Below are 16,854 nucleotides of genomic sequence, written 5' to 3'. Positions count from 1 at the left end.
CACATCGACTTCACAACATGTCTTGGCCACACATTGGGAACATCTCCTGCACTTGTATTTATTATTCATGGAGAGATGTTCCTAATACATGGTGAGCAATTCAGATCTCTTATCCACAAGAATCATACCCACACTTACACACAGACACTAGACACTACAAATAGGGGTGTCCATGGTTCGGTTAACCGAACCATGGCCCTTTTTTGTAAACCGAATTAGCGGTACCGATTTTTCCATTTCGCTAAACCGAAACCAATCTGGTATCACACGGTCCGCCGGTTTCGGTTTTTGACCGGTTCTGTTCTTCGGTATTTCATTTTTTTATATTTATAATATATTATATAAATATATGTATAATATTATATTATAAATATTAAATGATATGCAATATATTATAAATATTTAAAAAATATATAATATATTTATAAATAGATCATTATAAATATAATATAAGTATATATATATATATAATGAATATATATTTACATATAATACATAGAAAATATGTGACATATATTAAAAATATATAAAATATACATATAAATATATATACCGATCGGTTTGGTTAATCGTCGATTTTTTGTAGGTTAATCGAAAGCCAAACCACTCCTTCGGTTTTTTATAAATTCTAAACTGAAACCGAAACGATTGGCTCAGTTAACCACATTTTACGGTTCAGTTTTCTCGATTCAGTCTAGTTTTTTGGCTTTTCAATTTTTCATGGAGTACATCTGGTTCCTGGTTAGTGGTTAGTATCCTTGTGGGCAGAAGAGGTCCGAACTCCACGGTGGGATGTGGCTGTGAGGTCAGTGTGAGGAGAAGATCTAGCTTCCTGGGTCGCGGTGTCAGTTCACATTGGAAGTGTGATGGTTCTGATGGAACAGGTTTTGTACGGAGCAGATCCCAACTCAGCAGTTCCCGTGTACGCGAGTTTACTCACCGCAAAATGGGTGCATTGAACTCAAAAACTCGTTATTTCCCATTTTCCCTTACTCTTCCAGTCTTCTGTATACTTTTCCAGTCTACCACGATCTGACGGTTGGATTTCCAATTTATCTACATTATAAGCTTCTCCGGTTTTCTCTCTCTTCAATTACGAAAATTTTCTTTCCTGTCCCCCGGTCCACTCTCTATTTGCAAACATTATCTCTCAATCTCTCGATATTGCTGTGAAATTCGTTATTTCTTAGTTGCTACGACATATTGGATCTAAAGGTATTTCTTTGCTGCTGTCCAAGTTTTCAGGTCAGTTCATTCTCTTTTTATGGTTCAGATTTGCGAGTATAATGAACTAAATCTCCATTTGCTTTAGCATAACTTCAGTATTCCATGCAGGAAGATAGAAATTTGGTTTCTTAGAAGTAATTTTAGTAATTTGTGGGAGTATGGCGTTATTTGCTTCCAATAATTTTTGGTTTTGGATGCAAAGCAAGACTTGATTCTCTTTAACTGAGTTGTGGGACTGATTTTTTTTTTGTTATTCTTCATGCTTGTCAGATTTAGTTTAATGAATCGGTGAGTGAACTGCTCAAGATGGGAATTTTCGATGGACTGCCTACTTCGCCCGAAAAATCTGTAAGTATTTCTTATATGGTCCTAATCTTATAAGCAAGTAACCTTTTATTAGGGATTGGTTATTATATCCCAAGCATTGCTACTGATATAGTTACAAATTTCGGGTTCATTGTTAACTTCAATTTGTTGAAATGAGAATGTCCAATTTACAGTTTAAGCTCTTAGTTTCATACTCCCTGTAGACATATGAATAATCTTTCTCTGAGTTATGATGGGAGAAAATAATCCTAATTGATTTGGGCTCTTTTAGTAGTCCTTAACAAGCTAAAAACAATTTAATTAATGAAAGACAATTGTTGAAAATGAGAATGTTTAATGCATGTGTTATTTTTCATTCAAGCTATTTGGTCCACTTCTATGTGAATCGGACCTAATTGTTATATCTTTTCTTTCACTATGTTTGGTTGTTTAGTATTTAAAGGAAGAGCTCTCAAGAATTGATGAAAGCTGGGTGGCTGCACGTTTTGATTCGTTACCTCATGTTGTCCATATTTTGACATCAAAGGATCGTGAAGATGAAGTCCATTACTTAAAGGAACAGAGAGAAATCGTTGAAGAAGTTGTAGATGAAGTTGTGCATGCTTACCACAGTGGTTTCAATAAAGCAATCCAAAACTATTCCCAGGTTCGTGACATTTTTGTCCCTTGATCTATTTAATTTTTAATGGTTATAGCATTGGAAATCTGAGACCTTTAGGAATTGTTTGGGGGGGGGGTTGTAGGAAACACAAATGGGAATTTATTTGCTATCTATTCTGGTCCAATAGGGGAAGGGAACTCCTGCACTACAATAGGATGGTTTAAGCAGTAGGCTCAAGGAATGTGGCAGTATAGATATACTGTGAAGAAAACCGAACAGCTGGTTTGAGAATTGGCTGTTGACTGGAATTGGACCAATAGAACAGCTAATAATGCAGCTGACTCAATTGCAACACAGGGAGTTAATAGGGAAGATGGGGAGTAATCACATAATGTGCGTCTAAATACAAAAAGGGGTTAGGTATCTGCTGTTATCCTAAATACTGAAAATCTTGTAAGTACTACCTAGCTATCAAAGAGAAAAGGTACTCACTTAGGGGCAAAACAATTAAAAAAATGTTGCAAGAGGATTCTTACTATTTTTATGTGATTAACTATCCATTGGAGGTACATCATTACATCATTTCTTGCTAAGCATAATTATACATCTTTTTTTGATATGGAAGGATAAACAATAGCACATTTATAACAAGGCTTCTAATTTATTCTCTTTCTTCTATTCCAGATATTGCGTTTGTTTAGTGAATCTGCTGAAAGCATTGCCATCTTAAAGGTTGATTTGGTAGAGGCTAAGAAACTTCTTGGTTCCCGCAATAAACAATTACATCAATTGTGGTATCGATCAGTTACATTGCGCAACATAATTTCACTGCTAGACCAAATTGAGGGAATAGCTAAGGTTCGTATAATTTGTTTTGCATTTCCTAGTTCAAATTGTAGGCAAAATTACACAATAAACATTCTAGAATATGACGACTCTGTGAATAAGTTTGCATAGGATATAAATTCTGATATTCCTCTTGATTGGTCTTATGATTGAACTTGTACTTTAAAATTTTGTCTAGGGTTTGGCTGCCTTGTGATGATAATTTTATGCCAACTAATTGGGTTCTATGCTCTGTTTCCGCGATGAACAGTGTATTAGAAAAAAAAATTTCACTCTTGATAAAAGATTGAAATTTGTTGAGATGTAGATATAGAGAACAGAACTGCTTGTATTGTATGATTTCAATGCAGACAAATTCTTTTTGATAGTGTAAAGTATTTTTTTTGGTAATAAATAAAAAATAAAATTTATTAATAAAAGAAAGTAGTATATCTGATTGTGATGAGATATCACCAGAAAACAAAGCTACAAAAGAGAGTGAAACAAGCAAAAAGGAGACACTCAATAGAAAAAAGAGAGATGCATAAAGCCATAAACCAAACAAAAGGGAAACTGTTAAGCCAGCTCCAGAATGTTCCAAAATCCAGAACCAAGGTCTTCTTTTGTGATTCCTTCAAACTCTGGGAGAATAAGCACCCAGTCCATAATTCTTTTGCCACATAGTAATGTGATATGCTCCCTTGTTTGAGCCTTCTCTTCAAATATTCTTCTATTTCTTTCTTTCCAAAGTTCCCAATAGACAACAAAAGGAATGCAGCTCCAAGTGATCTTTGCCTTGACATTTCCCCTTACATTTTCCATTTGGAGAAAATCTCCTCTACTAAATTAGGAGACCACTTGAAAAGCCCAAAGAAGAAGCCCCAAATGAACTTGGAGAAAAGGCATTTAACAAGCAAATGGTAGATATTCTCCTTTGCTTGCATTTAACAAGCAAGTGAAAACCTCTGTTTTGAAGATGGTTCAATGCGAAAATGCTATCTAACGCCACTAGCTAAGAAAAAGCTTCCACCTTTGGGGGGACATGGGTTCCCCAGATAACTTTCAATTCTAAACTTTCTCCATTTGACCTTCACAAAGTCTTGTAGAAATATTTGATTGAGAACAGACCATTCCTAGATTCTTTCCACCATCTTGAATCCTTCCTTTCCACCTGGGTTTCAGCTGACTGGAGTTTTGCCAGAAGATGCACACACTCTTGAATTGCCCAATCAAAGAGAGATCTCCTAAATTTTGGATACCATACTTCTCTACCTTGATTTATCTCAAAATTCTTTTGCAATAGAGCTATTTTTTCATACCCAACCTATACAGATGAAGGCAAAAACCACAAAGATCATACAACTTTCCAATACCCAGCCAATCATCATCCTAGAATTTGATTGTTGAACCATCTCTAACCTTGAATGGCACAAGGTTGAGAAAAGCCAACACTCCATAAGATGTCTTCACTTCTTTGGACTCCCACCCGAATCCAATAACCCCATATTTGCAAGTCACCACCCTTCTCCAAAGATCCTGCCTCTCCAAGACAAATCTCCACAACCATTTCCATAGAAGATCTTTATGAAAATCTTCAATCTTCCTTATCCCCAAGCCCCCATCTTTCTTTTCCGTGCAAACCTTATCCCACTTAACTCAGTGGAATTTCTTCTCAATCCTTTTAACTCCCCATAATAACTCCTTTTGCATTTTTTCAATTGAACTTATCACAGAAGTTGGAGCCTTTAATGGTGAGAGGTAATATACCGTGAGATTGGACAATATACTCTTTATAAGAGTAATCCTTCCACCAAGTGAGAGATACATTCCCTTATAACCTGCCAGTCTTTGATCTATTCTGTCAAGAACTGGTTTCCATGTTGAAGAAATCAAAGGTTTTGCCCCTGTTTCGACTGCTGCTACAGTAGTCCGAACAGGAAGAAGAAGAAGAAGAAGAAGAAGAAGAAGAAGAAGAAGAGAAGAAGAAGAAGAGAAGAAGGGTCAGTCGAAAATCTGATGGTTAAACCATCCAGTCGACCCTAAAACACTATTCAACACTGCTATTTCTTTTACTTTGTTTAACATATCCAGCTACTGTCGTTCACTTGCCCTACTGTCATTTCTTCAGGAGGAGAAGAAAAGAAGCTACATAGAAGAACAGAAATTAACTCACTTGACCCTACTAGATGAATCCTGTTTTCCATATGTGCATAGTTGCAATTCTGCCATTGCATTATTATCAGGACTTTACTGATGTTGTCCAGATTTAATGGGCCAACAAGAGAATCACCATCTGACATTGAAGCAATAAGGAAACTGTTCTTTTCAATTGATTCTGAACCCATGCTATAAAGGTCAACCTGGCCAAAGAGTTGTTGGTTGTCTTGGTCATTATTAAATGCATTATTATCCATTTAGCCTAATTCATCAGCTCATGCACCCTCCCTATCTCTAACCCACCCTCCTACTCACCTTCTTCCAACATATTAGGTGAGGACGAGAAATACCATCTTGTCATGAATAAAATCTAGGGTTAGAACAACCTGAACAGCTGGAATTGATCTTTTCCAACTATCAAACAAAAAAAAAAATACAAATAATGATTTTTTTCCCTCAGTGGTAGGAATTTCCAAAAATATATTAACCTTCATTTGATGAGTATGAGATTTTATGAAAAGTTCCATAAATTAACAGTTATCAGCTGGTGATGTTTCTTCGAATTCCAAGGTGAGTGCCTTGTAAGGCTGATGGCTATTGGTGGTGGAGAGTCTCTCTCAAGACTTAGACGTTATTATTTGATTCCAATTTGGTGTTCTGACAATGATTCTTTTGGTGTTTTGAGTGTATGGAAAGTATGAAAGAGGGGAAGGAAGAGGAAAGAAAGAAGGGAATGTGTGCTGGTTAACTGAGACTCACAACCCCCATTCACAATATTTTATTAGGTTGAATTATATGAAGGATGAAGATATCAGTTCCTCTCTACAAGAGATATAATGACAGATCATATATTGGATATATAAAAGCTCAATTATATCCTTACAACTTGAGCTCAATGTCTATGTTGTTATTGATTGATCAATTTTAAGATTGCATTGGATGTTACTTTAAGTCTTCAATAATTAACATGCATCCTAACATTGTCTTCTGGTGATCTATTATTTTTGTGGAAATGATTCCTGAGCTACAAAAATTGCAATTCTAAAGGTTTCGTCCATTTTTTTTCCCCATTTGTTTTTCAGGTTCCAGCACGTATTGAGAAGCTCCTTTCTGAAAAACAATTTTATGCTGCAGTGCAATTGCATGTCCAGTCAACATTAATGCTTGAAAGAGAGGGGCTTCAAGCGGTTGGTTCTTACCCTTTCCTTATTGTGGTCAACTTTTGGAATGCTATAATGCAGTTAATTGGTTCTTAAAGTCTTCATATAACCCATGCTGTCAAGTTCTATTTTGTCTTCATATTTGTTATTAAGGCTCAGTTTGGAAGGAGTGCAAATACAAATATGTCTTCATATTTTCTTTGTATTTCTGTTGATATCTCATCACTATCAGATGCTATGTACTCTCTTTTCAATCAATAAATTTTCTTTTTTATTTATTAGCAAAAAACATGTAGTGTAAAACCTTGTATTTTTGTATGTATTTGTACTGTACATATTTGTATTTGTACTCTTAGGGCTCAATTTGGGAAGAGTACAAATACAAATATGTTCAGCAGAAAACCTTGGGTATGGTACTTAGAAACCTTGTATTTGTACTGTACATATTTTGTATTTGCACTCCTCCCAAACTGAGCCTAAAGTACATCTCTTTTTGTTTTCTTCTCCTCTGTTTCAGGTTGGGGCTCTGCAAGATGTTCGCTGTGAACTAACGAAATTACGAGGAGTGCTATTTTATAAAGTTTTGGAAGATCTGCATAATCATCTCTATAATAAGGGGGAATATAGGTAATTCTTTTATCTATTCTCCATATCTTTGATTATTGTAATTCTTTTTGCACATCCAAGCTTACTAATTTTCACTGAACACAATGGAATGGTGAAACAGGATTTATGTAGCTGATCCAATATAGTTTTGGACAAAGCTTAGATGATGATGACTCGTGCTTTACTAATTTAAAATCTGCCCTTAACTTTTTTCCTTTTACTTTTTTTTTTTAAATCTTTTTGTGGACGTTGTTGTTGTTATTAAACTTACTATTAGTTCAGTAACTCTAGTCCTAGAATGTACTGGTTATACAGTTTAACCCTTTTTGTAACTGCTACCATCTGCAATGAGGCTGGTCATAGTTAGACCTGAGTGCATTCCCCAAAAATGGAGATTTGGTCAAATGGGTGCTCTGTCAACATCTGGTTAGCGACCTCCCTTGAAACACCCCTTTGGAGTGATGGTTGCCATTGTTTTAAAAGGTTTAAGCTTTGAGGCAAGGTGCACTAATTTTTCTTCAAGGCTTAAGCCTCACAAATTTGATGCGAGGCTTAGGCACTTACCAGAATGAGGCATATGCCTCAAGCCTCAAGGTGCGGCGTGTAAAAAGGTGTAAGCCTCAAGAATCACTTATTATTTAGTGATTGTAATTTTTCTGGATAGAGAGAAATGAGAGAGAAGAGAAGGGAGAGGAGAGGAGAAGAGAGAGGAGAAGAGGAGGGAGAGAGAGAGATTTGATTGGTATCAAAAGACAATAGCTGGCCGGTGCCCTGCTTACCATTTATATTAACTTAATATAAAGAGAAGAGAAAAATACAATTATGTCCCTGGCCACTCCCTACTAACAAACAAATAACAAGAAAATAAGACACTGGCTGACAGCATCTTAGGTTGACAGCATGCTACCAACAACTGTAAAAAAACAAAATAAACAACTCTCACAACACTCCCCCTCAAGTTGGGCTGAATATGTCTATCATGCCCAGCTTGTCACATAACTCATTGTGCTGAGAGTATGAAAGCCCTTTTGTGAGGATATCAGCAAGTTTTTCCTTGGAGTTGACATAAGGGATGCAGATTTCACTTTTTTCCAATTTTTCCCTTATGAAGTGTTCACTTCAATGTGTTCACTCTAATTTTTCCCTTATGGCTGCCTTGTTGTCACAGTAAAGAGACATAGGATTATGAATAGCAACTCCAAGCTCCCCTAGAAGGTTCTATAGCCAAAGAACTTCAGCCACCCCATGTGCCATAGCTCTATATTCCACTCAGATACTACCAGGGCTTCTTGCATAGTTCTGGGAATGGGTATAGTAGCAATGGACACCAAAAAGGACTTATATGATGGTGAGAGGTGGTCATAAGAAAGAAACTAAGAGATGCAATGGGTTGTAGATGAGGTGCAACGATGCTTTCCTTTGCGTATTGCAATAGGAAGGTCAAGATCATCTATTGGAGGTTGAGGTTCAATGGTGGTGATAGGCATATCATCTGCAGTAATGGGTTGTAGATGAGGTGCAACGATGCTTTCCTTTGCGTATTGCAATAGGAAGGTCAAGATCATCTATTGGAGGTTGAGGTTCAATGGTGGTGATAGGCATATCATCTGCAGTAACTGTGGGTACAGAGGGTGAATTACCTGAATCTGGTGTCGTAGAGGAGACTGGAGGTGGCCCGGACTATTCATTACTTGAACCGACCTGCTTCCACCATCGTCTGTGGAACACTGTCAACTCTCTACACTTCTGATAGCTCCCCTCACTACACTTCCCTTTATTGATAGAAATAGGCAATGGAACTTCCTTAGCAAAAACACCCTTCTCACCACTCTCCCCCTGGGATGAAGTTCTGGAGTAATAAGGGACATCCTCAAAGAATGTAACATCCATAGACGCAAACTTAGTCCTAGAGACGGGATCATAACAACAATAGCCCTTTTGATTTTGTGCATACCCAAGAAAAATACATTTGGCTGCCTTAGGATCAAATTTAGAACGGTGAGGCCCAAGGATTTGAACAAAGCAAGTGCACCCAAAGGTCTCAAGGGGAATAATGAACTGGTCCTTATCAGGGTATAGTAGGTTAAAAAGGCGCTTTTATGTCTAAAACCCGTGAGGGAACTCTGTTAATAAGGTAGACAGCTGTGTGGATGGAATCCCCCCAAAATCGAATAGGAAAATTAGAATTTAGCATGATGCTCCTAGCAATTTCAAGAATGTGTCTACTCTTTCTCTCAGCCACTGCAAATCAAAATCTGTTCCTGCCGCCCAGATTTAATATTTATATGTTTCTACCATAAAAGGATCTACAATGACATCTATGCCCTTGCTGCCCAAAAGACTCCTTAATAGACAATAACAACAATAATAACAACAGCTAAAGCAGGTCCGGGAAGGCCTAGAAAGACTAATAACAAGGTCTAAAAAGACTAATAACAGGTAAATAAAAAAACAACTAATATGGCAGGGACTTCACTAATTTACTAAACTGTTTCTCCACATTTCCATTGAAGATGAACTCAGAAGCTGAAGAGACTGGTTCTAGTGTTCAAAAAGAAGAAGATCTAGACACAAGGAATTCAGAAGGTGAGGATAAAAATCCAGACAAAGAAGAGAGTGAAGTGGTTGCATCCAAGACTTGTGAGAAGAATGTGATCATGGAGCTAGAGAGAATTATGGATAGAATGCAGAACTTGAGAGATTCAAATGGCTTTTCTAGCACAATCAAAATATCTAGAAACAAGAAAGATTATCTAATCTAACTGTCAAGGCTTCAAAGGTTTTCTCCAGGTCAAAAGGAGGCCTATTTGGGATTGGGCCTAGTAGGAAGATAGAGAAGTCAAAGAAAGTAAGAGGAGCAAAGAAGTTCTGATTCAAGCTTCTGGGGAAGCTGGTTAACTTGTGAGAAATCTTTGTTCTCTGGGACCCAATGTTTCTAGGTTTTTTTAGAGGGTCATAAAAGTTTACCTTGTGAGGGTGGCTGTTTCTCATTCTTTTGTTTGGGGTTTTAGAGGAGTCTGGGGATGGATTGATGATGTACTGGGGCTTTATCTCTTGGTTTCTGATATTTAATGGGATCTTTGGGTTGTTAGTTTTTAGGGTTGTATTGTCTTCTCTTGGGTGACTTCTGGTCACCTTCCCTTGTTTCTTATTTTTTTTAATAAAATTGTATTTTATTTACCAAAAAAAAAACTGCTACCATCTTAGGTTTTCATTGGTGCCCTACCATCAGATTACACCACTTAGAATCTCCCGAGGAAAAACACCAGAACATCTAAGGAAGGTTCTTTGTTTTGAAGAAAAGCTTAGGCAATTATTTGTGTTATTGACATTTGTGCCCATTAATTTTCTGCTGATCATTTTAAGTTTTGTTTATTGTTGCTATCTTCTATATGGTTTTCTCTTTCAAATATTCTATTTTCAGAACCTTGTCTATCTCATTTACGATTTACCATAATATTGTTAATCTGGTCATTGCAGTTCAACTACCATAAGCATACATGAAGGGGATGATGAAGTGCTGACAACAACCTCTATTGCATTTTCAATGAATAATTCGCAACCACTTTCTCGAAGAACTAGGCTACTGAAAGGTGATAATCAATTTAATGCAGCTGGACATGGAGATGGATCTTATAGGCCAGGCTCTGTTGATGGAGGGTAGGGCTGGATGGTTTTTGTACTTGCATGCAATATTATATATCTGTTCTTTTGAACTTTCTTTTTTACTTTTTAATTTTCATTTCATAAAATTTTACTTTTTGTAGTTTCACCTTCATTTCTTTATTTTTTTGAAAGGTAAAGTAATAAATTTATTGAATCAGAAAGAACTCGTTACAATAGAAGAGCAAGCCACAAGCAGCTGCTCAGATTACAGGACATGTTACAGATCCCAAATGGATATAGACCTAAATAATTCAGGAACATTCAACTCTTTAAAATCAGGTGTAATAGACACCCAAGAAATCAGCTTGCTGACCACCTGCTGCACAATTTCCTCAGTGCTCTTAGCTTTGTTGCTGAAGACTCTTTTATTCCTCTCTGATCAAATTACATCACTGCCGCAGGAATAGTTCTCCAAATTAGATTTCCTTTTTTCTTCAAACCTTGGAGATTCCAGCAAAGCAGCAGGTCTTTAACTGAACTTGGCATGGCCCACTTAAGACCAGCTGCACCTATGAAATGGTACTAGACTCTCGAAGAGATAGGACAATGTAAACACAGATGGTCTGTGGACTCAGGCAACAAGCCACACAAACCACACATCAGAGAAGGGAGCTGAATACCCCTTCTGTCCAGGTTGAGTCTTGAGAGACATTTGTTCAGCACCATAATCCATACAAGGAAGATAGACTTCGAGGGAGCACAAGACTTCCATACTTGCTGGTAGAGGAACTCAATAACCCCCGTACTACTAAGTTTAAAAGTAAGGGATTTGACTGAGAAACAGCCATCCTTACTCCAGGACCAGCTCCATTCATCTTCACCTGCAATGTCTATCATCTGCTCCTGTAAAATCTGCAGAAGCTGCATCACACCTTCTATTTCCCAATCAAATAACTCTCTTCTGAACTGAGGATTTCAGATCACTGAGTTGTTAGAAATCACTTAAGACTCCACCACTGAAATTTCTTGATTTACTGTACATTGGAACAGAAGGGGAAACGCCTCAGCTAAAGGTCTGTCCAAGCACCAGGGATCTTTCCAAAATTTCAGCTTGTTCCCATTTCCCACCTTAAACCTCACACCCTCATACATCACAGGAAGAGATTTAAGAATCCCTTTTCAAACCGAACAACCCCATGTTGGGTATGGATCCCGAGACTTCCAATTCCCCAATCCACACCAAATTTTGTTGCAATTAGGGACTTCCACCAAGAAGATCTTTCTGCAGAAAATCTCCAACACCATTTACTCAATAAAGCCGAATTAACCACCTTTAATCTTCTAAGATCTAAACCACCCTCTGCCTTAGGAAGACAAACTTGATCCCTATTCACAAGATGCATCTTCTTCTCTTCTTCCCACCCTCTCTAGATAAAATCTCTCTGCATCTTCTCAAGTTTGCAATTTTAGATGGCATAGGAAACATGGGCATGAAGTAGGTAGGGAGGTTGGCAAGGGTACTCTTGATAAGGGTCACTCTCCCTCCTATAGACAAATATTTTGCCTTCCAGGAGGCCAATTTTTTCCCAACTCTCTCAATTACTGGATCCCATAAAGCAGAAGAATAACATTTGGCACCTAGTGGGAGGCCAAGGTACTTACCCGGAAGATAATCCACCTGGCAGGCCATCAACCTAGCAAAAGAATCCTGCTTAGGAACGGGGCCCACAGGGATTATCTTACTTTTATGAAGATTAACTTTAAGGCCCGAGACTACTTCGAACCAGCAAAGTATACCAAGTAGAACATCCACCTGGTCAAAAGAGGCATGAACATCAAGGAAACAGAGAGTATCGTTAGCAAACTGCAATAGATTGACTTTTTCCGCTTTTGGAGCAATTGCAAAACCATTCCACAAACCATTAGCTGCTGCTTTAGGGAGAATTGGGTCAGGAGTTCTGATATACAGATAAAGAGCAGAGGAGAGAGTGGGTCCCCCCTGTCTAAGACCCCTCGAACTATCAAAAAACCCCACAGACTAGCCATTGATCAACACAGAGAATTTGGGAGAAGAAACACATACTTTTATCCAATTCTCCATTTCTGTCCAAAGTTCATTTTCTCCAGCACCTGATCCAGACACCTCCAGTTTACATGGTCATATGCTTTTTCTATATCCAACTTTTTTTTTTTTGATCAGCAAAAAGATTTTATTAATAACAGAGAAATATTGAAATACAATAGATATTGGTTGCAGAAAGCATTAACCCAATCTGCAAACACTACAGAGCATTTACAGTTTTGCCCAGTACAAGGTAGATCTATTTGCCCCCTGTTTTGCTAGAGTGTCCGCCAACTCATTTGCAGTCCTTTTGATCCAGCCAAACTGAGTGTTGAACTTCCTTGCAATTATGTTAATTTCTCTGTATATAAATTTGAGCTTCCAAGGTGCTGATGTAATGTTTTTAGCCCAAGAAATGACCAACAGTGAGTCTCCTTCTATTTCTAAGTTTGTTGTACCAATCTGCTCAGCCATTTAAGCCTTGAAGTAGAGCTAATGATTCCGCCTGTATTGAGTCACCAATACCTATTGGTCCCGAGAAGAGTGCCACAACTTCACCTAGATGATTTCTAATAACACCTCCTATACTTGCCCTTCCCGGGTTGCCGAAGGAACTCCCATCAAAGTTTAGTTTTAATTTGTTCAGTGCAGGTGGCTTCCACTCCTCTCTCACAACTTCTTTGGGAACATCTGTCTGTGCTACTTCAGTCCAACTTCTTAGAATTTCATTCGTAGAGAAATTTTTGAATAGATCCATGGTCATCACCCAATGTGCAGTTCTCATTTTTATGGTTTCAATGACTTCCTCCTTTGATACTTTTTCTAGAGAAAATTCTTTGGTTTCTTTCTGTCAGATAGTATATGCCCTTAGCTCCAATCAGAATGATGTACATTATGACATTTAATGTAAATGAATAAAGTATTTATTTGATTCATGTTATTATGGTGTGTTTCTGTGTAATACCCTTGAACTGGACGCATATGAGACTCGTGTTAGTTTAGAATCTTCACAGCCGTTAGATAGATCTGGGGAGATTTATCCTGCCAAGGCTGATACTGATGTGCCGCCAAGTTGGTTGGGGTGACTTGTCTTAGTTGCTAGGGTGAGACTCGAGGTACATGCAGTGTGGGTTTTCTTGAAACCCTGAACTGGACCAGAATTCCAGTATTGCCCTGGACCTTGGAGATAGATGGGCAAAACTGGAATGTTACACCTGACCCCTAGACTTGATTATGATACTACACTGTCGGATTGGGCTGTCTTTGATATGCCAATCAGTGAGATCCTTAGAGGGGGTCAAAACCTGGGTATGTTGGGACAGTCCGAGAATTCATTTGAGTGGGTGATCATAGTGACAGGATCAGCCCCTTTGTTGGACAAAGTGAATGATCGGGGATGCACTCTCTCTGATAGAAACCAAAACTGCCGGTAGCTGATTTCAAGTGTTGAAATTTGTTTTGCAAAATATATTTATATAGAGATATACATATATATATATATTATGGTTTCAAAATATTTGCAAAAGGTTTTAATTCTCAGGATCCATGTGAGTAGAGAGTGCAACACTGTACCTTGCAGCCGAGGGAGAGGTCCTCTTGTCGGGCAGTGTTTGATCATTATGGGTGAGAGGTTAAGTGTAAGACCATTGAGGGTAATACCTGTTGGGCTAATCTTGCATCTGCACATAGTCCTTGGGTTTTTATAAGGTGGCTTGATCCAGGGACCATTTAGTGTAAATGTTTGGTCCATTAAGAGCCCATGGTGATGGACTCAGGGGTTCACTGTCTCCTATAGTGAATTCGGCCAAGCCTTGTAACAGAGGCTGGGCTGAACCCATGTGGCTGATGTGTAGATCAATGATTGAGTGTCACGCCATACAAGGATAACCAACTGGGCATCAGTTAGGAGGCTAAGTGAGCAGATGGACTTAATGGGCCTAAAGCCCAATTCGAACTGGCTTAATTAAATAAGGGCGGTTCTGGGATTTAGATCAGTAGATAGGATAAGGGATTATCCCTATCCACTCGGAGAGTCTAAATCCAAATAAAGATTTGGATCAGGAAACTCTTAATTAGATTAGGAGGGCTGATCTTTATCTGCAGATAAGATAAGGGATTATCCTGATCTCTTAAAGAGTCTAGATCCAAATACAAGATTTGGATTAGGAAACTCCTAATGGGATTAGGAGAACCTCTCTTTAAGGCTATAAATAGAAGAGCAGGGCGAACCTCCAGTTCATTCAACAGTCTACTGTTTTAAGAGAGAAGACAACATACAGTTTGATTGCTTTTGTCTTCTTCTTTTGCTCTCTCCTGCTCTTGCCGCCATACCAGTTGATCTCCACCTGTGGGAGCAATCAAGAAGGGTTCTTGATATTACCTTTTGGCAGAAAAGGTAATCTGAAGTTGTGCTCACCAGCCCTCCATCAGATTCTTGCTGAAGAATCGGGTTCTTGCTGAAGAACCATCCTGCTGATTCTGCTTCATCCTGCACCGTGTCATCTTCGGTGGAAGTAGTCTTTGGATCTTTCCTTGGGCGTGAACACCTTCATTGGAGGTTGTTGTTACTTCGTATCAGGTATAACCCTCCACTCCCTTTTGGTTTCAGATCTGGTTTGGTTTGGGTTCAAGATTGATCATTGAAAATGTAGTTTTCTAAAATAGGGAATGTGATTCCTATGAATAAACCCTAGTTGATTCTAGGTCAAAGTAGAGAAGAAGGAAGAAGAAAGAAAAGAGAAAGAAGAAGAGTGTTCGGCCAGACTAGAAGAGAGAATGTGAAAAATCACTCTCCTAGCCGACCCACTTGAATTTTATTCATAAAACTTAGAGTTACAAGAAAGACAGTTTTGTCCCTCATATAAGATGGGACACATAACTTAAACTCAGATACAATAGACCTTTCACTTTCAAGAAGATAAACCAGAATGACCAAAATACCCCTGACTCGAGCATTCTAACACTCCCCCTCAAGTTGGAGAGTATATATCATATAGTCCCAGCTTGTTATAAATGTAATCTATTCTTCCCCGAGACAATCCCTTTGTGAAGAGATCTGCCCACTGATTTCCTAAGCTCACATGAGATGTAGTTATTACCTCACTTATCACTTTCTCTCTCACAAAGTGACAATCCACCTCAATATGTTTAGTTCTTTCATGGAAGACGAGATTGGATGAGATGTGAACAACAACTTGGTTATCACAGTATAGTTTCATGGGTTTGTCAATTGAGAACCCCATCTCCTGTAGTAAGTTTCTTCAGCCATACTAGTTCACATGTGATATGGGCCATAGTCCTGTACTCTGCTTCTGCACTACTTCTTGCCACCACTGTTTGCTTCTTGCTCTTCCAAGTTACAAGATTGCCACCCAAGAAGGTACAATACTCTGCGGTTGACCTCTTGTCTGATATAGAGCTAGCCCAGTCAGCATCTGTGTACCATAAACTAACTCACCACATTCACAGCAAATGATATATCTGGTCGGGTAATGGTCAGATAGTTCATCCCACCAACCTTCTATATCTTCTAGGATCATCAAACTCTTCACCTGCATCCACACTTAACTTGGCATTGAGTTCCATAGGAGTCTCTGTTGGTTTAACACCTAACAACCCGGTTTCTTCAAGTAGATCAAGAACATATTTTCTCTGACATAAGTTGATCCCCTGTTTTGACCTCGCAACCTCAATTCCCAGGAAATACTTTAGCTTCCCCAGATCTTTCGTATTGAAGTGGTCCTGTAAGAAATTTTTCAGCCTGTCAATGCCATTGCTGTCACTTCCAGTTATGACAATATCATCAACATACACGACTAGCAAGATTGTCCCATCCTTTGAGTTATAGCTGAACACAGAATGATCAACCTGACACTGTTTCATCCCAAAGGCCTTCACCACTTCACTGAACCTGCCAAACCATGCACGTGGAGATTGTTTCAGTCCATAGATTGCCTTTTTGAGCCTGCACACCTTACCAGCCTCCCCCTGAGCAACAAACCCTGGTGGTTGCTCCATATACACCTCCTCAACAAGATCACCATGTGGGAAGGCATTTTTGATGTCAAGTTGCACGAGAGGCCAATCAAACATAGCAGCTAATGAGATCAACACCCGAACTGAACCAATTTTAGCCACAGGAGAGAATGTCTCCATATAGTCCACACCATATAACTGAGCATAGCCCTTGGCCACTAACCGTGCCTTCAATCGTTCCACACTGCCATCAGGAAGATGCTTCACTGTATAGACCCATTTACACCCAACAGTGTGCTTACCAGGAG

The 16,854-nt window shown here is 38.5% G+C and overlaps 1 protein-coding gene across 1 annotated transcript in view; it reads left to right on the top strand.

Annotated features, from left to right (window-relative positions):
- Positions 1 to 971: 971 nt before the first annotated feature.
- Positions 972 to 16,854, top strand: part of SEC8 (subunit of exocyst complex 8) — an 87,440-nt gene continuing 71,557 nt past the window's right edge. The window contains exons 1-7 of the mRNA XM_010249423.3: positions 972 to 1,245; positions 1,498 to 1,575; positions 1,988 to 2,200; positions 2,840 to 3,013; positions 6,220 to 6,324; positions 6,815 to 6,924; positions 10,384 to 10,563. Coding sequence (XP_010247725.1) covers positions 1,534 to 1,575; positions 1,988 to 2,200; positions 2,840 to 3,013; positions 6,220 to 6,324; positions 6,815 to 6,924; positions 10,384 to 10,563 — 824 coding nt within the window. The 5' untranslated portion in view covers positions 972 to 1,245; positions 1,498 to 1,533. The remainder of the gene's footprint in view (positions 1,246 to 1,497; positions 1,576 to 1,987; positions 2,201 to 2,839; positions 3,014 to 6,219; positions 6,325 to 6,814; positions 6,925 to 10,383; positions 10,564 to 16,854) is intronic.

Source organism: Nelumbo nucifera, chromosome 4 (genome assembly GCF_055504915.1).
Source record: "Nelumbo nucifera cultivar China Antique chromosome 4, China Antique-T2T, whole genome shotgun sequence".
NCBI classification, from domain to species: domain Eukaryota; kingdom Viridiplantae; phylum Streptophyta; class Magnoliopsida; order Proteales; family Nelumbonaceae; genus Nelumbo; species Nelumbo nucifera.
This window is presented reverse-complemented; position numbering and strand designations above follow the sequence as displayed.